Source organism: Staurois parvus, unplaced genomic scaffold (assembly GCF_062004578.1).
Source record: "Staurois parvus isolate SC_StPar_1 unplaced genomic scaffold, SC_StPar_1.0 ptg002007l, whole genome shotgun sequence".
NCBI classification, from domain to species: domain Eukaryota; kingdom Metazoa; phylum Chordata; class Amphibia; order Anura; family Ranidae; genus Staurois; species Staurois parvus.
In genome coordinates, this window is record NW_028319803.1 from 49,786 (window position 1) to 74,840 (window position 25,055).

Below are 25,055 nucleotides of genomic sequence, written 5' to 3' on the forward strand. Positions count from 1 at the left end.
GAACGATCCCACTGGAAGGGCCAAGCGAACTGTTCAATGCATGAAGCTTCTGTGGCGGGGGTGAAATACTGTATGGAAAAAAGTCTGTGTACCCCTGACCATCACACCTCTAGGAGCTTGTTGGACAGGCCATTTGGCCATCAATATGGAGCTGTCCACCTTTATGGCTACAACATCCTCTGCTCTTCTGTGAAGACTTTCCACAAGGAGTGTATCTGGGAATTTGGCCCATTTGTGAGGTCAGGTACTGATGATGGATAAGGAGATCTGACTCACAACTGGCATTCCAGTTCATCCCAAAGGTGTTCAGTAGGGTTGAGGTCCCACTCATGCTCCACATATTAAAAGACATGGTTTGACCAGTTGAGGGTGGAGGAACTTGAGTGTCCTGACCTCAACCCTACTGAACACCTTTGGTTTGAACTGGAATGCCAGTTGTGAGCCAGATCTTCCCAACCAACATCAGTACCTGACCTCACATATAGGCCAAATTCCCAGACTCTCAAAAAAAATCTTGTGGAAAGTCTTCCCGAAAGAGTGTCCACATCTTAAAAGACATGGTTTGACCAGTTGAGGGTGAAGAACACTCTTTCGGGAAGACTTTCCACAAGATTTTTTTGAGAGTCTGGGAATTTGGCCTATATGTGAGGTCAGGTACTGATGTTGGATGGGAAGATCTGGCTCACAACTGGCATTCCAGATCATCCCAAAGGTGTTCAGTAGGGTTGTGGTCAGGACACTCAAGTTCCTCCACACTCAACTGGTCAAACCATGTCTTTTAAGACTTGGACATCTTTCATGGCCACAATTTCCTCAGCTCTTTTTGGGATGACTGTTCACAGGATTTCTGATGGAGTCTGGGAATTCAGCCCATTTGTGAGGTCAGGTGCTGATGGTAGAATAGGAGACCTGGCTCACAACTGGCCTTCTAGTTCATCCCAAATGTGTTCAGTGGGGCTGAGGTCAGGACCTGACTCATTCCTATTTATCCCGAAGATGTTCAGTAGAGTTAAGGTCAGGGCTCTGTGCAGGACACGCAAGTTCCTCCACACCAAACTGGTCAAACGGTGCAAAGTAGGGTGTCCTAGTCTATAAAGACAGACTTTCCACAAGATTTTGGAGTATATGTGGGAGTTTGGCTCATTTGTGAGGTCAGGTACTGATGATGGATATGGAGATCTGGCCCACAACTGGCATGCCAGTTCATCCCAAAGGTGTACGGTAGGGTTGAGGTCAGGACACTCAAGTTTCTCTACACCAGGGGTAGGCAACCTGCGGCTCTCTAGCTGTTGTGGAACTACATTTCCCATGAGGCATTGCAACATTTCAAAACTGAAAGTTACAGCTATGGCTTGCAGAGGCATGATGGAACTTGTAGTCCTGCTGGAGAGCCGCAGGTTGCCTATCCCTGCTCTACACTCAACTGGTCAAACAAAGACTTGGACACCCTTCATGGACACAACTTCCTCCACTCTTCTGGGAAGACTTTCCACACGTTTTTTTTTTTAGGGAGTCTGGGAATTTGGCCTATTTGGGAGGACAGGCACTGATGTTGGATGAGAAGATCCGGCTCACAATTGGCATTCTAGTTCATCCCAAAGGTGTTCAGTAGGGTTGAGGTCAGGATACTCAAGTTCCTCCACACTCAACTGGTCAAACTATGTCTTTTAAGACTTGGACACCCTTCATGGCCACAACTTCCTCCACTCTTCTGGGAAGACTTTCCACAAGTTTTTTTTTTTTGAGGGAGTCTGGGAATTTGGCCTATATGGGAGGACAGGCGCTGATGTTGGATGAGAAGATCTGGCTCACAATCGACATACTAGTTCATCCCAAAGGTGTTCAGTTGAGGTCAGGGCTGTGTACAGGACACTCCAGTTCCTCCACACCAGATTGGTCAAACCATGTCTTCATGGAGCTGGCTTTGTACACAGAGGGGACAGTCATGGTAAAACAGAAAAGGGTTTTCCCCAAACTACCACAAGGTTGGAAGAGCACAACTGTCTACAATGTCTTTGTAAGATGGGAATATTACCGGGACCCTTCACTGGAGACACCTCATTTCCATAATTTGGACATGGATTGGGAAGTCCAACAAGCTCTTATAGGTCTGATGTTAGGTGTTCATAAATTATTATAGTGTACATACCATTGTGATCCCCTCTTGATTGATAGGGTAAGAAAAAAAAACAACGTTGTTATGGAGAATGTACCAAGTGATGCAAGCCCCCGCCCCCTGAATAGAATATGCTCAGTACAAGGTGCCACCCTGTAGATGTAAGTGAGCTTCATCGTGGTCTACTGGGAAAGCTAAGAACCCCTAGTCCTGCAAAAAATAACACTCCAGCATTGTGCAGAACTTGTTCTTGTGGGATTTGGGTTCCTCAGCTTCCGGAGGGCTCCATGTCCTGAAAAATCCTGAAAAAATAACACTCCAGCATTGTGCAGAACTTGTTCTCAGCTTTTTGAGGGCTCCATGTCCTAGCCCAGTAAGCCCACCAGGACCTAACGTGAATGTCACTGGGACAGATGTCCAAGACTAAGTGGTGGCTGTGGACATGACCAGGACAGATCACCGACACTGTGGGGTGGTTGTGGACATCACAGGGACGGATCACCGGCACTGTGCGGTGTGGACATCACAGGGAGAGATCACCGGCACTGTGGGGTGGTTGTGGACATCACAGGGACGGATCACCGGCACTGTGGGGTGGTTGTGGACATCACAGGGACGGATCACCGGCACTGTGCGGTGTGGACATCACAGGGAGAGATCACCGGCACTGTGGGGTGGTTGTGGACATCACAGGGACGGATCACCGGCACTGTGGGGTGGTTGTGGACATCACAGGGACGGATCACCGGCACTGTGGGTGGTTGTGGACATCACAGGGACGGATCACCGGCACTGTGCGGTGTGGACATCACAGGGAGAGATCACCGGCACTGTGGGGTGGTTGTGGACATCACAGGGACGGATCACCGGCACTGTGGGGTGGTTGTGGACATCACAGGGACGGATCACCGGCACTGTGGGGTGGTTGTGGACATCACAGGGACGAATCACCGGCACTGTGGGGTGGTTGTGGACATGACCGGGACGGATCACCGACACTGTGGGGTGGTTGTGGACATCACAGGGACGGATCACCGGCACTGTGGGGTGGTTGTGGACATCACAGGGACGGATCACCGGCACTGTGGGGTGGTTGTGGACATCACAGGGACGGATCACCGGCACCCTCTGTCCTCTAGTCTCTTTCCAGGTACTGGATACACAGGACAGACTTGTTGGGGATGTTGCACTCCTGTAGGCTCCGGCTGAGGTCCATAAAGCTCCTCCTAGGCACTTCCATAGACTCCACAATGCAGTCCTTATAAGGCACCCCGGTCTTCTCCTCCGCCACGGCCAGCACGGTGAAGAGAGTGTCTGTAGGCCGAAAGTGCCTCTGAAACCTCTGTCCAGAGTGGGATCTGATGGCCAGGAGAAGTCTGGGCTCTTCCTCAGATGGTTCCTGCAGGTTCACAGGGACCACAGAGTCCATCATTCTGACATTCCTGTGGCTGCTAGATGGGTGGTCACCACCTGAGGCAGCACTGGACTGACTGCGGTACAAAGCTTTGGCTGGCAGACGTGCCCCCGACCCCGAAGTCAGCTTCATGCAGCCGGTCCGTCGGATGAGTTCGTCCTCCCCGTGTTCCCCACTGCTTTCTGCTGCCCCAATGGAGGGTAGCACTCGGTACCGGCTCAGGCTGGAGGAAGGTGGTCTGGCTGGAAGCTGGTGGAGCAGCTCTGGCACGCCCTCCTGCCCAATTCTGGACGGGGCCCGGGCTGAGGGAGGTCGTGGGGTGGGTGAGGTGTGGCAGGGGTAAGTCTCCACATGGTGGGAGAAGCCCTGCGGGGTGGTCCGGGTGCGACCTTTGGCAGATTTCGGTCTCGCTACGTGCATTCTACATAGGGGGTCTCCTGTGCCGGGGGGGTTCAGCCCAGTTGAAGCCGAGGCCATCCCTACTCACTGGACCTGGAGGGGGGGAGAGAGGGAGTCAGACCAACGCCCAGAGGAACCTGCAGAGACCCCCATTGTAACTACCCCCTGACCCCCCCCCCCAATATCATTACCCTGCAATCCCCTTCCCCCATTATAGATAATCCCCCACCCCCCTATTATAATTACCATAAAATTACCCCCCCCCCTTCAATTTTTAATTACCCCACGGTATTTTTCCCTGCCTCCCTCCCCACATTATAAGTAACCCACAATCCCCACCCCCAACATTTTGTTTACCCCACAATTCCCCACCCTGGTATGACTGCCCTACAACACCCCCCTATAACTCCCCTGCAACCCCTCCCCCCATTGTAGTTACACCAAGACTCCTCCCCCATAACATATAATCACCCAGCAATTCCCCCTCCCCCATTATAATTACCCCCTATCCTATATAACATTTACAACCCCCCCCATTACAATTACCATACAAATCCTCCTTCGTTACATATCATCACTGCGATTTCTCCCCTCCCCCCTTTCAATTATAATTCACCTGCAGCCCCCCATAATGATTACCATCCCCCAGGGGCAGACTGACCATTTGGAAACTCAGGCACTGCCCGAGGGCCCGGGGTCAGTAGGGGCCCCATGAGATGCCCCTGGTACCTTTTTCATAGGCTTTTTTGAGTTTGGGCAAGGACACAGGGGCCCCATGATCCCCTATTGCCCGGGGGCCCCATGTGTTGTCAGTCTGCCCCTGCCCTCCCCCCACTATAATTCCCCTGCAGCCCCCCCATAATAATTCCCCCCCTACTATAATTCCCCTGCAGCCCCCCCATAATAATTCCCCCCCTACTATAATTCCCCTGCAGCCCCCCACAATAATTACCCTCCCCCACTATAACTCCCCTGCAGCCCCCCCATAATAATTACCCTGCAGCCCCCCCATAATAATTCCCCCCCACTATAATTCCCCTGCAGCCCCCCCCCCCCCACAATAATTACCCTCCCCCCATAATAATTCCCCCCCACTATAATTCCCCTGAAGCCCCCTCCCCAATAATATTCCCCCCCTTTCAATTATAATCCCCCCCACAATCTCTCTGAATAGAATTACCGCCCCCCCCGGAGGTCTCTCACCTCTCCCATGGCCGCCATCACTCCGTCCAGCTCCGGCTAGTAAACAACCGTCCGTTACCAGGACAACAGAGGAGGGCGCGCTGCGTGCTGACGTCCTTACGTCCAGGAGGAGAGGAGCGAGTCGGACTTGTCTTGCATGGGGGGCGGGGCGGACCGCCCCCTCTCATGGTTCCTCGGTGTAGAGCTGTATCCGTGCCGCTACTGCGCATGTGCCGGGTCAGTGAAGCAGTCTGGGGGGCTGTCAGTGGGGGAGGGGCAGAAGTTGAGGGGTGGGGTCTGTCAGTGGGGGAGGGGCAGAAATTGAGGGGTGGGGGAGGGGCAGAAGTTGAGGGGTGGGGTCGGTCAGTGGGGGAGGGGAAGAAGTTGAGGGGTGGGGTCCGTCAGTGGGAGGGGCATAAATTGAGGGGTGGGGGGTCTGTCAGTGGGGGAGGGGCAGAAGTTGAGGGGTGTGGGTTTGTCTGGGGGAGGGGCAGAAGTTGAGGGGTGTGGGTCTGTCAGTGGGGGAGGGGCAGAAGTTGAGGGGTGGGGTCTGTCAGTGGGGGAGGGGCAGAAGTTGAGGGGTGTGGGTCTGTCAGTGGGGGAGGGGCATAGGTTGAGGGGTGTGGGTCTGTCAGTGGGGGAGGGGCAGAAATTGAGGGGTGGGGTCTGTCAGTGGGGGAGGGGCAGAAATTGAGGGGTGGGTGTCTGTCAGAAGGACGCCACTGCTGACACAGAAATATGGGGGGAGACCCAGGAGGACCTGGGGGGTCACAGTCCCTCCAGTCACACATGGTGGGGGGGTCACAGTCCCTCCAGTCACACATGGTGGGGGGGGGGGTCACAGTCCTTCCAGTCACACATGGTGGGGGGGGGTCACAGTCCCTCCAGTCACACATGGTGGGGGGGTCACAGTCCCTCCAGTCACACATGGTGGGGGGGGTCACAGTCCCTCCTGTCACACATGGTAAGGGGTCACAGTCCCTCCAGTCACACATGGTGGGGGGGTCACAGTCCCTCCAGTCACACATGGTGGGGGGGTTGCAGTCCCTCCAGTCACACATGGTGGGGGGGTCACAGTCCCTCCAGTCACACATGGTGGGGGGGGTCACAGTCCCTCCTGTCACACATGGTAAGGGGTCACAGTCCCTCCAGTCACACATGGTGGGGGGGTCGCAGTCCCTCCTGTCACACATGGTGGGGGGGTCACAGTCCCTCCAGTCACACATAGTGGGGGGGTCACAGTCCCTCCAGTCACACATGGTGGGGGGGTCACAGTCCCTCCAGTCACACATGGTGGGGGGGTCACAGTCCCGCCTGTCACACATGGTGGGGGGGTCACAGTCCCTCCAGTCACACATGGTGGGGGGGTCACATTCCCTCCAGTCACACATGGTGGGGGGGTCACTGATGGTTTGGGGGTGCTTTGCTCCTTCAGGCACTGGATGTCTCGGCCGTGTGGATGGCGTGATGAAGTCTGAAGACTACCCAAGAATTCTGGGGTGCAATGTAGGTCCCGGGGTCAGGAAGTTGGGTCTCCATCAGAGGTCAGGGGTCACACAGCAGGACAAGGACCCCAAAGCACACGTCACAGAGCCCCCAGAGATGGAGTCACACAGCGCTGGAGAGGACTGGACTGACCAGCAATGAGTCCAGATCTCCATCCCATAGAGCTCCTGTGGAGAGATCTCAGAGTGGCAGTTGGGGGGAGGAGCCTTCCAATCCGAGAGACCTGGAGCCATTGGAGGAAGAAGAGGGGTCCAAAATCCCAGGACAGAGGGGGAGGAAACTCATTGATGGTTCCAGGAAGCCACTGATTTCAGGTATTTTTTTTTTTTTACCAAAATTTACATGGAGGGTGCCAATAATTTTGTCCATTTTGGGGTTTTGGGTGGAATGGGTCAGATTTGGCTTTTTGTTTCTCCGCTGTTTTCTGTCGCCGATACAAAGAAAGAAACACGAGAACGCCGAAACATTTGTCATCGCAGCGATTTTCTGGTGCGTTATTGGACAGAAATGGGAGGGGGGGGGGCAAGATTTTTGGCTGTGACTGTACATTCATACACGGGGCCCCTCATGTGCAGTAAAAGGGGCCCTCATTGTGCACTTTGAAGGGCGCAGCAGCCAGACACTCGTTTTTTTCCGTCTGGTAAAGGAGCGCGGTCACCGTCTGTGATGTAAGTTTGATATTTTCGCTCATCCTCGGAGTTCATCTTCGGAAATGTCAGAGACGTCGGGCGACGTCCACCCGTCAGGTCAGGGACTTAAAGGAGACGTATGTGTCATTTTTTTTTTTTTTTGCACAATTACACTATATTGCCAAAAGTATTGGCCCCACCCTCTAAATCATGTGATTCAGATGTTCCAATCCCCTCCATATCATGTGATTCAGGTGTTCCAATCCCCTCCATATCATGTGATTCGGGTGCTCCAATCCCCTCCATATCATGTGATTCGGGTGTTCCAATCCCCTCCATATCATGTGATTCGGGTGTTCCAATCCCCTCCATATCATGTGATTCGGGTGTTCCAATCCCCTCCATATCATGTGATTCAGGTGCTCCAATCCCCTCCATATCATGTGATTCAGGTGTTCCAATCCCCTCCATATAATGTGATTCAGGTGTTCCAATCCCCTCCCAATCATGTGATTCAGGTGTTCCAATCCCCTCCCAATCATGTGATTCAGGTGTTCCAATCCCCTCCCAATCCTGTGATTCAGGTGTGCCAATCCCCTCCCAATCATGTGATTCAGGTGTTCCAATCCCCTCCCAATCATGTGATTCAGGTGTTCCAATCCCCTCCATATCATGTGATTCAGGTGTTCCAATCCCCTCCATGGACACAGGTGTATACAATCATCCCCTAGGCATGCAGACGGCTTCTACAAACATTGGTGAAAGAATGGGTCGCTCTCAGGAGGGGTTATTGAGGCATACTAGGAGTGGGAGGGGTTATTGACGCATGCTAGAAGAAGGAGGGGTTATTGAGGCATAGTGGGAGGGGTTATCGAGACATTTTTTGGAGTAGGAGGGGTTATGGAGGCATACTGGGAGTAGGAGGAGTTATCAAGGCATACTGGGAGTGGGAGGGGTTATTGAGGCATAGTGGGAGGGGTTATCGAGACATTTTTGGAGTAGGAGGGGTTATGGAGGCATACTGGGAGTGGGAGAGGTTTTGAAGACATTCTCGGAGTAGGAGGAGTTATTGAGGCATACTGGGAGTAGGAGGGGTTATTGAGGCATAGTGGGAGGGGTTATCAAGGCATGCTGGGAGTAGGAGGGGTTATCAATGTATGCTGGGAGTAGGAGTTATCGAGGCATACTGGGAGTAGGAGGAGTTATTGAGGCATACTGGGAGTAGGAGGAGTTATTGAGTTATCGAGGCATGCTGGGAGTAGGAGGGGTTATCGAGGCATGCTGGGAGTAGGAGGGGTTATCGAGGCATGCTGGGAGTAGGAGGGGTTATCAAGGCATGCTGGGAGTAGGAGGAGTTATTGAGGCATGCTGGGAGTAGGAGTTATCGAGGCATGCTGGGAGTAGGAGGAGTTATCGAGGCATACTGGGAGTAGGAGGAGTTATCGGGGCATGCTGGGAGTAGGAGTTATCGAGGCATGCTGGGAGTAGGAGGAGTTATCGAGGCATACTGGGAGTAGGAGGAGTTATCGAGGCATGCTGGGAGTAGGAGGGGTTATCGAGGCATGCTGGGAGTAGGAGGAGTTATCGAGGTATGCTGGGAGTAGGAGGAGTTATCGAGGCATGCTGGGAGTAGGAGGGGTTATCGAGGCATGCTGGGAGTAGGAGGGGTTATCGAGACATGCTGGGAGTAAGAGGAATTATCGAGGCATGCTGGGAGTAGGAGGAGTTATCGAGGCATACTGGGAGTAGGAGGAGTTATCGAGGCATGCTGGGAGTAGGAGGAGTTATCGGGGCATGCTGGGAGTAGGAGGAGTTATCGAGGCATGCTGGGAGTAGGAGGGGTTATCGAGGCATGCTGGGAGTAGGAGGAGTTATCGGGGCATGCTGGGAGTAGGAGGAGTTATCGAGGCATGCTGGGAGTAGGAGGAGTTATCGAGGCATACTGGGAGTAGGAGGAGTTATCGAGGCATACTGGGAGTAGGAGGAGTTATCGAGGCATGCTGGGAGTAGGAGGAGTTATCGAGGCATACTGGGAGTAGGAGGAGTTATCGAGGCATACTGGGAGTAGGAGGAGTTATCGAGGCATGCTGGGAGTAGGAGGAGTTATCGGGGCATGCTGGGAGTAGGAGGAGTTATCGAGGCATGCTGGGAGTAGGAGGAGTTATCGAGGCATACTGGGAGTGGCTCAGTAACAGTAAATGGCTGTCTGGTGATCCGGCGATCTATCACGTCTGTCTGTTTCTGGACCCCATAATGAATTATCTGGGGGGGGGAATGCAGACACCTGTGTTATCGGTAGATGTGACCCCCGTCTTCTCTCCTCTCTGTGTATCATAAACAATTTCTCTTTTATTTTCTCAGCTTTTTCCTCCCGGGTCCCATCTCCGCGCTGCGGATCTCCTGCAGCCCCTTTGCAGCCACTTCCCGTCTCCATACACTCCAGCGATGGCATTTCTCAGGGCGGTGACAACCTCGGACCGTGTCTGTGAGATGAGCGGGAAAACAGTCACTTGTAGTCACCATCAGACAAGGGAGGAGAACAAATGGGAGGCGGAGACGCTGTCATCCTATCACAGGAAATGCCTAAAAAAAAAAAGACAATCATGGCGGGATCTCTGGAGATCATTTTAACGGCAGATTTAACAAGATGGAAATCTCTGTTGCCACGACATCGACATTCCTATGCAATCTGAGCGATTTCACGCTGTGCTTGCTGGGTGATCGGCAGTGGAAAATCATCAGCTTTTGCTGCTTTCTGATTCAATCTCTGTCTCCAGTCAGGAGGAATCATGAGCTGCGGCTGATGGAAAGCAGCTGCTGTCAGGCTTTGTACCGCGGGATGGGACGAGGCCTCTTGGAGCGCAGTCAGCGATTGCATATCCTCGGCATTATTTGCATTCCTCAGGACGCGGGGCCCCGCCCCTCCCCCAGCAGAACTTTGGACGCAGCAGAAGATCCGTCGCAGTTCACGGCTGACTCTTCCCAAAGTCGGAGGCGCCATGGCTGAGTTCACCACCGCCGGCGAGTACGAGGCCAAGATGGACCCGCGCCTGTATCTGGAGTCCTACTTCCATCTGGGATCCGGGAGCCTGGCGGACGACTACCTGCGATTCGTCCTCGGGAAGATGCACGCCGTCTTCTCATCAGGTACGAGGTGGAACCGCGAGCGAGCGACCAATCACAATGCAGCTATCGGTGATCCGACAGCTGGCACCTGATACGCACTGTGCTGACCCAGCAACCAGGGACTGAGTGACCAATCACAATGCAGCTATCGGCGATCCGACAGCTGGCACCTGATACGCGCTGCGCTGACCCAGCGACCGGGGACTGAGTGACCAATCACAATGCAGCTATCGGCGATCCGACAGCTGGCACCTGATACGCGCTGTGCTGACCCAGCAACCAGGGACTGAGTGACCAATCACAATGCAGCTATCGGCGATCCGACAGCTGGCACCTGATACGCGCTGCGGTGACCCAGCGACCGGGGACTGAGCGGCCAATCACAATGCAGCTATTGGCGATCCGACAGCTGGCACCTGATATGTGCTGCGCTGACCCAGCGACCGGGGACTGAGCGGCCAATCACAATGCAGCTATTGCCGATCCGACAGCTGGCACTTGATACGCGCTGCAATGACCCAGCGACCGGGGACTGAGCGACCAATCACAATGCAGCTATCGCCGATCCGACAGCTGGCACCTGATACGCACTGCGCTGACCCAGCGACCGGGGACTGAGCGGCCAATCACAATGCAGCTATTGCCGATCCGACAGCTGGCACTTGATACGCGCTGCAATGACCCAGCGACCGGGGACTGAGCGGCCAATCACAATGCAGCTATCGCCGATCCGACAGCTGGCACCTGATACGCGCTGCGCTGACCCAGCGACTGGGGACTGAGCGGCCAATCAGATTTCATTTCTCTTGTAGTTAGACCAAGGGTGAGCAACATACGGGAAAAACGTGCCGCGATCGCAGAAAACACGCTCTGCGTTTTCAGGTGCCATTAAAATGAAGGTATCCTCTAACTCAGGGCAACTGTGGCCCACCAGCTGTTGGTGAACTACAAGTCCCATCATGCCTCTGCCTTTGGGAGTTGTGCTTGTAACTGTCAGTTTTGCAGTGCTTCATGGGACTTGTAGTTCTACAACAGCTGGAGGGCCACAGTTGCCCTGAGTTAGAGGATACCTTCATTTTAATGGCACCTGAAAAAGCAGAGCGTGTTTTCCGCGATCGCGGCACGTTTTTCCGTGTGGGAAACAAAATCACAGGCCGCCCAAAAATGGTTCCAGAATCTTTATTGGGCGTCGTGCAATTTTGTTTGCGCAATCGCGGTGCATTTGCTCTGCGGAAAAAAACCGCGCCGCGATCGCGCCGAAAACACCCTGCGTTTTCAGGTGTCATTGAAATGAGCGGCAGCTGAGCGTTCACCACCCACAATATCATGGCGGCCGTTACAATGAGTCCGTTTGACGATAAGTAATACAAATTGCCACCAAGTAGAAAACAATGTATCATTTATTGATCCGGAAATATCTGCAATCCGTACAAATACAACGCAAACGGCGAGGAGAAGCCGCAGGGGGGCTACATTCCTACATACAGGGGGACCAAGGCAGGGGGGCTACATTCCTACATACAGTGGGACCAAGGCAGGGGGGCTACATTCCTACATACAGTGGGACCAAGGCAGGGGGGCTACATTCCTACATACAGTGGGACCAAGGCCGGGGGGCTACATTCCTACAGTGGGACCAAGGCAGGGGGGCTACATTCCTAGATACGGAAGACCAAGGCAGGGGGGCTACATGCCTACATACAGTGGGACCAAGGCAGGGGGCTACATTCCTACATACAGTGGGACCAAGGCGGGGGGGGGGCTACATTCCTAGATACGGAGGGACCAAGGCAGGGGGGCTACATTCCTAGATACAGAGGGGACCAAGGCATGGGGGGCTACATTCCTAGATACGGAGGGACCAAGGCATGGGGGGCTACATTCCTACATACAGAGGGACAAAGGCAGGGGGGCTACATTCCTATATATGGGGACAAAGGCAGGGGGGCTACATTCCTAGATACAGAGGGACCAAGGCATGTGGGGCTACATTCCTAGATATGGGGGACAAAGGCAGGGGGGCTACATTCCTATATATGGGGGACAAAGGCAGGGGGGCTACATTCCTAGATACGGAGGGACCAAGGCAGGGGGGCTACATTCCTAGATATGGGGGACCAAGGCAGGGGGGCTACATTCCTAGATATGGGGGACCAAGGCAGGGGGGCTACATTCCTAGATATGGGGGACCAAGGCAGGGGGGCTACATTCCTAGATACGGAGGGACCAAGGCAGGGGGCTACATTCCTACATACGGAGGGACCAAGGCAGGGGGGCTACGTTCCTAGATACGGAGGGACCAAGGCGGGGGGGCTACGTTACTAGATACGGAGGGACCAAGGCGGGGGGGCTACATTCCTACATACAGGGGAACCAATGCAGGGGGGCTACATTCCTAGATACGGAGGGACCAAGGCGGGGGGCTACATTCCTAGATATGGAGTGACCAAGGCGGGGGGCTACATTCCTAGATATGGAGGGACCAAGGCAGGGGGGCTACATTCCTTGATACAGAGGGACCAAGGCAGCGGGGCTACATTCCTAGATATGGAGGGACCAAGGCAGGGGGGCTACATTCTACATACAGTAGGACCAAGGCAGGGGGGCTACATTCCTAGATACATACATTCCTAGATACGGAGGGACCATGGAGGATGACTGTAGCCCCCATCTTTCTGAGTTAAGATTACAGACTGGAATAGAATTATAGAGTTCAGACTGACAACCTTTTCCTCAGAATCGGCCCTTCTGGGGGTGTGGCCATCCCGAGAACCCATCCAGTCAGCACTGTGCAGTTGTGGGACATTGATGGGGGGCGGTAACCATCTCGCATTGTCCTCCACAGGTGCGGTGAAAGGCGACACCCTCATTGACGTTGGCTCCGCCCCGTCCATCTACCAGCTCCTCTCCTCCTGCGAAGCCTTCGAGAAGATTATCGCCACGTGGTTCACGCAGAGCGAGCTGCGCCAGCTGCAGAAATGGCAGAACAAAGAGGCCGACGCGTTTGATGTGGTCGTCCATCCTGAAACACGTCTGCGGTCTGGAGGGAAACAAGTGAGTATGTTATGTTCAGCAATACGAGGGAATGATTTCCAGGGTCAGAGAATGAGCAGACCACACCTCCATGATTGACAGGACTGAAATCCAATGAAAAGAAGGGGGCAGGCTGGGGGGGGAAAGAGCTAGATGATGCTGGACGTCCTCCAGGAAATGAGGCGGAGCTCTGTCTGAATTCTGCAGCTTCTAATGCACATTGTGAGCAGCTCTCAGTGTGCGGTGAGCTCAGAGGAAGCCCGTTTCCATCGAAAATTAAAATAATGAATGTGAATCTGTTGCAGAGCGACCCCCAGGAGAAGGAAGAGAAGCTGAGGGGGAAAATCGAGAAGGTTTTGCACTGTGACCGTCAGCAGGAGCAACCCCTGGCACCGATCGACGCTCCCAAAGCCGACTGCGTCACCGCCGTCGTTTGCCTGGAAGCGGCCTGCAGGAACTTCGAGACCTACGGCCTGGCCCTCAGGCACTGTCCCACCTCCTCAAACCCAACGGGCACCTGCTGCTGGCGGGGGACCTGGGCGCCAATTACTACGAGGTCGGCGCCGAAAAGGTCTTCTCGCTGCCCGTGAGCGAGACGTTCCTGAGAGAAGCGCTTCCCGGAAACGGCTATCGCATCGTAGAGCTGGCCACCTTCGGGAAGCCCGACGACGCCGACCCCAACGCTTCCGACTACGAGGCTTCTACTTCGCCCACGCCCAAAAAGTGTAGCTGGGAGGGCTAGCCGGGGAGGCCAGGGGCGGAGCCTTCGTGACCGTGCCGTGTGGGTGCGTACATTTCACGCGTCACGAGTTCCCGACTTCTTATGAGCTGAGGGACATTTACATACTCTATAGTCAATTTGGTAAAATTTCAAGATGGCCGGCGTCACACTGTAGGTGAGATGGTGCGGGCTGTGCTCTCTCCTCCCCTCCTCCTGCCTGCTAGCGCAGCTCCTGTGTGGCTGTGAACACCGCCACCTGCTTGTTAATACAGGAGAGCAGGGGCAGATTGACCATTCAGGAACTCGGGCAGTGCTTGAGGACCCAGGGTCAGTAGGGGGCCCCATCCCATGACCTTTCATAGGCTTTTTTGGGTGTGGTTTGAGTGTGGGCGAGGATACAGGGGCCCCATGATCCCCTATTACCCGGGGGCCCTATGAGTTGTTAGTCCACCCCTGCAGGAGCACTGCACTGGCAGGAAAGAGGAGGGGAGTGAGAACACAGCCTGCACTGCTAGTTCCAGACTTCCTACAAGCTGAGGGAGATTTACATACTCTATTGTAAATTTGGTAAAATTTCAAGATGTCGGGCGTCACACTGTAGGTGAGATGGTGCGGGCTGTGCTCTCTCCTCCCCTCCTCCTGCCTGCTAGTGCAGCTCCTGTGTGCCTGTGATCACCGCCACCTGCTTGTATAGTACAGGAGCGCTGCACTGGCAGGAAAGAGGAGAGGGAGAACACAGCCTGCACCGCGTCTCGGCTCTCTCCTCCCCTCCTCCTGCCTGCTAGTGCAGCTCCTGTGTGCCTGTGATCACCGCCATCTGCTGGTTAATACAGGAGAGCTGCACTGGCAGGAAAGAGGAGGGGGAGGGAGAACACAGCCCGCACCGCGTCTCGGCTCTCTCCTCCCCTCCTCCTGCCTGCTAGTGCAGCTCCTGTGTGCCTGTGATCACCGCCATCTGCTGGTTAATACAGGAGAGCTGCACTGGCAGGAAAGAGGAGGGGGAGGGAGAACACAGCCCGCACCGCGTCTCGGCTCTCTCCTCCCCTCCTCCTGCCTGCTAGTGCAGCTCCTGTGTGCCTGTGATCACCGCCATCTGCTGGTTAATACAGGAGAGCTGCACTGGCAGGAAAGAGGAGGGGGAGGGAGAACACAGCCCGCACCGCGTCTCGGCTCTCTCCTCCCCTCCTCCTGCCTGCTAGTGCAGCTCCTGTGTGCCTGTGATCACCGCCATCTGCTGGTTAATACAGGAGAGCTGCACTGGCAGGAAAGAGGAGGGGGAGGGAGAACACAGCCTGCGCCTCTAGTACCTGACTTCCTATCAGCTGAGGGAGATTCACATACTCTATAGTAAATTTGGTAAAATTTCAAGATGCCCAGCGGAAGTTAAAAATCTTTTAGGGCCGGTTCACACTATAGAAACGCAGCCTGGATGCGTTCTGGATGCGTTTTTGTTTGTGCGTTCCAGATAATTTTTTCCTCGCATTGCAATTTCAATAGGGTCGTGTGCGTTCCGGTGCATTTTTGTTTGTGCATTTTTGACGCATTCTAGTGCGTTTTTGGTGCATCCCAGTTAATTTTTTCCTCTTTTCAGTTTTAATATGGACATGTGCATTCCTGTGCGTTTTTGATGCGTTCCGGTGCATTTTTCCTCTCTTTTCAATTTAAATACGGACATGTGCATTCCTGTGCGTTTTTGATGCGTTCCAGTTAATTTTTTCCTCTCTTTTCAATTTAAATAAGGACGTGCGTTCCGGTGCGTTTTTGCATGCGCGTTTTTTGACGCATCCCAGTTCATTTTTTCCTCTCTTTTCAGTTTTAATACGGACATGTGCATTCCAGTGCGTTTTTGCTTGCATGTTTTTGTCGTGTTCCAGTGCTTTTTGGTGCATTCCAGTGCATTTTTGCTTAATCATTTTTGACGCGTTCCAGTGCGTTTTTAGTGCGTTACAGTTCATTTTTTCCTCTTTTCAATTTAAAAAGGGACATGTGTGTTCCGGTGCGTTTTTGGTGCGTTTCACCGCGTTCCAGTGCCGTTCTGTGCAGGAAAAATGCGGCTTGTTCTACTCTTTTTTTTTTCTGCAACCGGAATGCACCAGAACTGCCAGCGCTGATGAGAACTATGACACCGACCGCCATATCACCGACTTTCTGTGCGTTTTGGATGCAGAAAAAAACACAACTGAAACGCGTGGAGTGTGAACCGGCCCTGAATGTAATTTTAAAAGCCTTGACCGCCTATGTATGGCTCTGGCGGTGATCAGCCATGACTGTGCCGTGCCGGCAGTGAAGGGACGAGGTCCTATAGAGTGCCAGATGCAAAGATCCAAGTGTGATTCCCGACCCTCCCTTCCAGGTCCATGAACTCCTTCAGCAGCAGAGGTGGCAGGTCCTGCCCTTTATTATGAAGCGCCCGAGGCAGCTGCCTGGTCTGCCTACCCCTCAGCCCACAATCTATCATGGCGTGACCCCACCCCCCCCTGGCGCCCCCACATGTCTGAGTCCCTCGGTGTCTCTTTGTATGACCAGTGAACACACGTCTGTATTAATAAAGGAGAATCATTTGCACCCGTGTCTTTGTTTTCTTTCTCCAACTCTGGAAGAGGCTCAGCAAACTAAGGCGGTCGCATTCCTTCTCTGCGTTGTCAGGAGTTATGTGGCGGCTCTGGATTCATGAAAGCGATAATAAACCCGAAACCAAGAATGGAGCATAATGCAGCTTACCAGTCCTTAGATGTGGCGGCTGCATTCCTTTTCTTTTTTTTCCTCCTCTGTTTTCACCTGGTGGTCCGGCCAGTAACACACCTCCCGTATTAGAGCGCCCCCACTCTGGAGGAAGGAGCACAGGGGGCAATCATTCGATGTGGCGGCTGCATTCATTTTCTTTTTTTTCTTTGCCCCCCCCCCCCCGTTTTTAAGTGGTGATCTGGCCAGTAACACACTTCCCATATTAGAGCGCCCCCACTCTGGAGGAAGGAGCACGGGGGGCAATCATTCGATGTGGCAGCTGCATTCGTTTTCTTCCCCCCCCCCCTCTGTTTTCACCTGGTGATCTGGCCAGTAACACACTTCCCATATTAGAGCGCCCCCACTCTGGAGGAAGGAGCACGGGGGGCAATCATTCGATGTGGCAGCTGCATTCGTTTTCTTCCCCCCCCCCTCTGTTTTCACCTGGTGATCTGGCCAGTAACACACATCCTGTATTAGAACGCCCCCACTCTGCAGGAAGGAGCACAGGGGGAAATCATTCGATGTGGCAGCTGCATTCGTTTTCCTCCCCCCCCCCCCCCTCTGTTTTCACCTGGTGATCTGGCCAGTAACACACATCCTGTATTAGAACGCCCCCACTCTGCAGGAAGGAGCACAGGGGGGCAATCATTCGATGTGGCAGTTGAATTTTTTTTCTTTTAATTTTTTGGGCTATAAACAAAACACCGATAATTTTGAAAAAAAAAATATATTTTTTTTTTACTTTTTGCTATAAAACATATCCAGTAAAAAAATTTTAAAAAATCTAATTTCGTCATAAATTTCGGCACCCAAATTACATTTACATCCTTTTTTTCCCACAAATTGAACTTTCTTTCGGCGGTATTTGATCCTCTGTGCGTTTTTAATTTTTTTGGGCTATAAACAAAAAAGACCGACAATTTTGAAAAACAAAAAAATATATATTTTTGACTTTTTGCTATAAAAAACGTCCAGTATAAAAAAATGTAAAAAATCTAATTTCGTCATAAATTTCTGCCAAAATGTATTCCGCTAAAAAAAAAATCGTGTAAATGAATTGGTTTACGTGACAGTGATAGCGTCTACAAATGGCGGGATAGATATGGGGATTTTTTTTTTTTTCTACTGGTAATGGCGGCGATCAGCGACTTGTAGCGAGACTGCGGCGGGCATTCTGACACTCGGGGGGGACTGACTTGGTGTCACTGACATCCCCAGTGACACCATTAGAGTGATCAGTGCTGATAAAAAAGCACTGACACTGTACTAATGGCACCGGGCAGGAAGGGGTTAACATGAGGGGCGATCAAAGGGTTAACTGTGTGCTGGGCGTGTTTTACTAGGGTCTGCGTGTTTCACTGTACGCATGCTGGTATGCAGAGCCATACAAAGCAGTGTGCAGGAGCTGACGGGAGAGATCTGTGCTGTTCATACACAGGTCTCTCTCCTGTCGGAGGTACTCGGTGATCACCAGGTGTCGGCTGATTGACAGCTGAGGCCGCGAATGGTGCGCGGGTAGGGCGCTCGTGCGCGCCCCCTACCTGGAAATGCGAAATCACGTGTATATATATATATATATGTATATATATATGTGATTTTGCGCACCCCTACTGCCCTGTAGCAGTATTTCTGAAAAGTGGAGTAATTATAGGGGACGAAACGCGTTAGGGACGCCATGCTGCGTGCTTCCTCATTGGTTCAGCAGGAAATATGAATGTAAGGATCATAGAACAGGATGGCGCAGAGGTCACGGTGTAGATAGATGATTCCTGTGGACTGGAGATGTCAGGTCATGTATCGGTGAAACCCTTCCAGGAATTTCTTACCTCTCACAGGACCGCCGCCGACACCCCATCTGCTCTCCTCCCCTGAAGGTCGGCACCATCTTTGTTCAGACAATCCGGAGCCTTGGAAAATAAATTCTCTGCGTTCCTTTTTTTTTGTTTGACCTCCGGAGATGATTAACCGCGGGGCCGCTGCAATAAAGTTCGATGATTTTATTAGATGGGGCGTAGTGCGGGGGTGCAAAGGGCAGGTCTTGTTTTCTACATCTTGCAGTAAAATCAGTTCTTGTCACTCAGATGTATGGAGATTACTTCTGGGGCCCGTTTATAAAGCAGTGAATCTGACATTCACCGAACATTGGCTGCGGTGGAGGTTTCCTGATGGTGACAACAGTGGGTGTTGAAATGGCCACTCACAGCCCTCGTGACAACAAAGGTGCGGATGTGGGAAGCGTAGACAGAGCGTTGTCACCCTAGAACAGGAAGTAGACCAGGACCTCCGTGCCGGGATAGCCCTTCCCAACGAAGCGGCCTCACAGAAATGAATCTACCAATATATGCGCCACCAGGGGCGGACTGACAACTCATGGGGCCCCCGGGCAATAGGGGATCATGGGGCCCCTGTGTCCTTGCCAAACTGAAAAAAGCCTATGAAAAAGGTACCAGGGGCATCTCATGGGGCCCCCTACTGACCCCGGGTCCCTGGGCAGTCCCCGAGTTTCCAAATGGTCAGTCTGCCCCTGTGCGCCACGTTATTTCAGGTACTTATATAGCGCCGTCCGTTTACGCTGCACTTTACATATATATTGTGCATTCACATCAGGCCCCGCCCCCAAGGAGCGTGCAATCTAAGGTCCCTAACTCACATTCATACATACACATACTAGGGATAATTTAGACCGGATCCAATTCACCTCCCAGCATGTCTTTGGAGGTGGGAGGAAACCGGAGTACCCGGAGGAAACCCACATAGGCACAGGGAGAACATGCAAACTCCAGGCAGGTGGTGCCGTTGTTGGGATTCGAACCGACGACCCGAGTACTGCCAGGTGGAAGTTTGGACTTAGAGCGTGCTCCAGACACGGAGATCGGGCTCTCCTCCAATGAGGAGGTCCGCTTTATGGTCACCTGATCACTGCGGGAGAGTCTGATTGCCTATCACAGCGCTCAGTCACTGGACCGGGTGTGTTCTCCTCTTCACTGGATACAATGTATCTTCTCCTCGCTGGAGGAGACAAATGTAACAATGTAAGGCCGCTTTCACCCGGAGGTTCCGTATGTCCGCTCTTCATCTGTGCGTTTACGGATGACAAACCGACACCCATGTATTTCTATGGACTAGCGGATGTAAACGGACGATCGGTAATGTCTGCGTCCGTTAACATCCAGTTTTTTGCATGGAAGGTCCTTTTACCCCGGCGGTCCCTTATTTCATCACTTCAGTCACATTTTTTCATCAGTTTACATTCGTTTTTCATTACTTTATGTCAGTTTTTCATCAGTTTACATTTGTTTTTTTACATCCTTTACCAATGCAAAAACAGACTGTATGTCCATTTACATATGTTTACAATAATTTATGTCCGTTTATATCCTTTTTGTCCATTTACATCCCTTTTTTTAGTCCATTTACATCCGTTTTTCATCAGTTTATATCAATTTTTCATCAGTTTACATTCGTTTTTTACATCCTTTACCAATGCAAAAACAGACTGCATGTCCGCTTACATCCATTTACATCAGTTTATGTCCGTTTACATCTTTTTTGTCCATTTACATCCTTTTATCCCATTTATATCAATTTTTCATCAGTTTACATTCTTTTTTTACATCCTTTACCAATGCAAAAACAGACCATATGTCCGTTTACATCCATTTACATTAGTTTATGTCCGTTGACATCTGATTACATTCGTTTGTATCTATTTACATCCTTTTTTGTCCGTTTACATCCGTTTTTTTAGTCCGTTTACATCCGTATTTCATCAGTTTACATCCTTTTTTGTCCGTTTACATCCGTTTTTTTTGTCCGTTTACATCCGTATTTCATCAGTTTACATGAGTTTTTTTACATCCTTTACCAATGCAAAAATGGACCGTATGTCCGTTTACATCCATTTACATTAATTAATGTCTATTTACATCCGTTTACATCAGGTTTTTTGTCCGTTTACATTTGTTTATGTCTGTTTTACATCCTTTTTTGTCCATTTACATCCTTTTTTTCCCCGTTCCGGGGTTTTTTTTTTTTACAGAAGAAAAATAGGGTTTTCTTCCGTTCTAAAAAATGGATGTCAATGGATGCGGACATTAACAGATGTAAACAGACGATCATCCGTTTACGTCCGCTAGTCCATAGAAATACATGGGGGTCTGTTTTTCATCCGTAAACGGACAGATGAATAACGGACATACAAAACCCCCGGGTGAAAAGGGGCCAAAGAAAGCCCTATTTTTCTTCTGTTAAAAACCCCCCAGAATGGACGAAAAATGGATGTAAACAGACATAAATAAATGTAAAGAGATGTAAATGGACAAAAAAGGATGTAAACGGGCATAAACTAATGTAAACGGACGTAAATGGACATACACTAATGTAAACGGACGTAAATGGACATACACTGATGTAAACGGATGTAAATGGACATACACTAATATCAGCAGATGTAAATGGACATACACTAATGTAAACGGATGTAAATGGACATGCACTAATGTAAACGGATGTAAATGGACATACACTGATGTAAACGGACGTAAATGGACATACACTAATGTAAACGGACGTAAATGGACATACACTAATGTAAACGGATGTAAATGGACATACACTGATGTAAACGGATGTAAATGGACATACACTGATGTAAACGGATGTAAATGGACATACACTAATGTAAACGGATGTAAATGGACATGCACTAATGTAAACGGATGTAAATGGACATACACTGATGTAAACGGACGTAAATGGACATACACTAATGTAAACGGACGTAAATGGACATACACTAATGTAAACGGACGTAAATGGACATACACTGATGTAAACGGACGTAAATGGACATACACTGATGTAAACGGACGTAAATGGACATACACTGATGTAAACGGACGTAAATGGACATACACTGATGTAAACGGATGTAAATGGACATACACTAATGTAAACGGATGTAAATGGACATACACTGATGTAAACGGATGTAAATGGACATACACTAATGTAAACGGATGTAAATGGACATACACTAATGTAAACGGATGTAAATGGACATACACTAATGTAAACGGACGTAAATGGACATACACTAATGTAAACGGACGTAAATGGACATGCACTAATGTAAACGGACGTAAATGGACATACACTAATGTAAACGGACGTAAATGGACATGCACTAATGTAAACGGACGTAAATGGACATACACTAATGTAAACGGACGTAAATGGACATAAACTAATGTAAACGGACGTAAATGGACATACACTAATGTAAACGGACGTAAATGGACATACACTAATGTAAACGGACGTAAATGGACATACACTAATGTAAACGGACGTAAATGGACATACACTAATGTAAACGGACGTAAATGGACATACACTAATGTAAACGGATGTAAATGGACATACACTGATGTAAACGGACGTAAATGGACATACGGTCCATTTTTGCATTGGTAAAAAAATGGATGTAAACGGATGAAAAACTGATGTGAACGGAATGCTTTTTTCTTGGAAGAAACGTGACTGAACTGATGAAGAAAACGGATCTCCGGTGTGAAAATTATAATAAGGGCTCATTCACACGGACGTTCCGATTGGTTCCGCCTGCCTGGTTTTCAGGTGGATCGGATCAGAACCTCCATTCACCTCTATGGAGCGGCGGATATAAACGGATATGTGTACGTTTACACCCGCCGACATCCAATCTGATCCGATCCACCAAAAAGGGACGGTTGGGGATCCAATTCCCCTTTCGTCTGTCGGTCCGTATTCATCTGACTGCCCATTGAGAAGAGCGAGCGGCTCTGTGTCTGCTCTGCACCAGCGGAGGGGACACGGACCTGTCATCTGCTTGCTCAGCCCCCCCCCCCAGCGGAGCCCCCTCCCCCGCTGAGCACACATCAAGGCTGCACCCGGCCTTCGGATTGGTTGTCCTCCATCATGATGGGATTTACATTTGTAGACAAAAACACAATAACCGTCCTGGAGACGGGACTGAAGAGGTTTATCAGGGACCAATCAGATCTCAGCGTGTATATCAGGGGATCTGCATGGCTGATGAATCAATGGCTGCGCCCACATGGGGGGTCTGCAGGTGAGATCTCACCAGGGGGGGTCCCTGTGTCCTGAATACAGGAGGAGGAGCCTGCCGCACCCGCAATATTGCATAGACCCCGGTCCCTGACCCCTCATACAGGACCGGGACTAGAGGAAGGAGGCTGAATCCTGAGACCCCCCCAGGGATGGCGACTGCAGGATCCTCCTAAGAGACCCCCATTGTGAGTGCCAGACCAGAGACTCAGACCGGGACCCCCCTGTGTTATATAGTGAGGACCGAGGCCGGGACCCCCCTGTGTTATATAGTGAGGACCGAGGCGGGGACCCCCCTGTGTTATATAGTGAGGACCGAGGCGAGGACCCCCCTGTGTTATATATGAGGACCGAGGCGGGGACCCCTCTGTGTTATATAGTGAGGACCGAGGCGGGGACCCCTCTGTGTTATATAGTGAGGACCGAGGCGGGGACCCCTCTGTGTTATATAGTGAGGACCGAGGCGGGGACCCCTCTGTGTTATATAGTGAGGACCGAGGCGGGGACCCCTCTGTGTTATATAGTGAGGACCGAGGCGGGGACCCCCCTGTGTTATATAGTGAGGACCGAGGCGGGGACCCCCCTGTGTTATATATGAGGACCGAGGCCGGAACCCCTCTGTGTTATATAGTGAGGACCGAGGCGGGGACCCCCCTGTGTTATATAGTGAGGACCGAGGCCGGGACCCCCCTGTGTTATATAGTGAGGACCGAGGCGGGGACCCCCCTGTGTATATAGTGAGGACCGAGGCTGGGACCCCTGTGTGTTATATAGTGAGGACCGAGGCGGGGACCCCTCTGTGTTATATAGTGAGGACCGAGGCGGGGACCCCCTGTGTTATATAGTGAGGACCGAGGCGGGGACCCCTCTGTGTTATATATGAGGACCGAGGCAGGGACCCCTCTGTGTTATATATGAGGACCGAGGCGGGGACCCCTCTGTGTTATATAGTGAGGACCGAGGCCGGGACCCCTCTGTGTTATATAGTGAGGACCGAGGCGGGGACCCCTCTGTGTTATATATGAGGACCGAGGCCGGAACCCCTCTGTGTTATATAGTGAGGACCGAGGCGGGGACCCCCCTGTGTTATATAGTGAGGACCGAGGCCGGGACCCCCCTGTGTTATATAGTGAGGACCGAGGCGGGGACCCCCCTGTGTATATAGTGAGGACCGAGGCTGGGACCCCTGTGTGTTATATAGTGAGGACCGAGGCGGGGACCCCTCTGTGTTATATAGTGAGGACCGAGGCGGGGACCCCCCTGTGTTATATATGAGGACCGAGGCAGGGACCCCTCTGTGTTATATATGAGGACCGAGGCGGGGACCCCTCTGTGTTATATAGTGAGGACCGAGGCCGGGACCCCTCTGTGTTATATAGTGAGGACCGAGGCGGGGACCCCTCTGTGTTATATATGAGGACCGAGGCGGGGACCCCCCTGTGTTATATAGTGAGGACCGAGGCGGGGACCCCTCTGTGTATATAGTGAGGACCGAGGCGGGGACCCCCCTGTGTTATATAGTGAGGACCGAGGCCGGGACCCCCCTGTGTTATATAGTGAGGACCGAGGCGGGGACCCCTCTGTGTTGTATAGTGAGGACCGAGGCCGGGACCCCTCTGTGTTATATAGTGAGGACCGAGGCCGGGACCCCTCTGTGTTATATAGTGAGGACCGAGGCCGGGACCCCTCTGTGTTATATAGTGAGGACCGAGGCTGGGACCCCTCTGTGTTATATATGAGGACCGAGGCCGGGACCCCTCTGTGTTATATAGTGAGGACCGAGGCTGGGACCCCTCTGTGTTATATATGAGGACCGAGGCGGGGACCCCTCTGTGTTATATAGTGAGGACCGAGGCGGGGACCCCCCTGTGTTATACAGTGAGGACCGAGGCGGGGACCCCCCTGTGTTATATAGTGAGGACCGAGGCTTGGACCCCTCTGTGTTATATAGTGAGGACCGAGGCGGGGACCCCCCTGTGTTATATAGTGAGGACCGAGGCGGGGACCCTTCTGTGTTATATAGTGAGGACCGAGGCTGGGACCCCTCTGTGTTATATAGTGAGGACCGAGGCCGGGACCCCTCTGTGTTATATA

General features: G+C 51.8%; 1 protein-coding gene and 1 pseudogene across 2 annotated transcripts; one reads left to right on the top strand and one right to left on the bottom strand.

Annotated features, from left to right (window-relative positions):
- Positions 1-568: 568 nt before the first annotated feature.
- On the bottom strand, positions 569-5,267 carry UBXN10 (UBX domain protein 10). The gene is made up of 2 exons (XM_089664717.1): positions 5,133-5,267; positions 569-4,022 (listed from the first exon to the last, which is right to left on the bottom strand). Exon 2 carries the CDS (start codon positions 4,005-4,007, stop codon positions 3,252-3,254), a length of 756 nt encoding a protein of 251 aa, XP_089520843.1. The 5' UTR covers positions 4,008-4,022; positions 5,133-5,267; the 3' UTR covers positions 569-3,251.
- Positions 5,268-6,507: 1,240 nt separating this feature from the next.
- LOC149433046 (nicotinamide N-methyltransferase-like) lies at positions 6,508-16,691 on the top strand (annotated as a pseudogene). Its single transcript, XR_016308887.1, has 4 exons — positions 6,508-6,931; positions 9,608-10,393; positions 13,218-13,426; positions 13,713-16,691. The product of XR_016308887.1 is annotated as a nicotinamide N-methyltransferase-like (transcript).
- The last annotated feature ends 8,364 nt before the right edge of the window (positions 16,692-25,055 follow it).

Excerpts from the sequence above, each read along its gene's own strand:
- UBXN10 (XM_089664717.1), bottom strand. The coding sequence starts at position 4,007 with ATGGCCTCGGCTTCAACTGGGCTGAACCCCCCCGGCACAGGAGACCCC.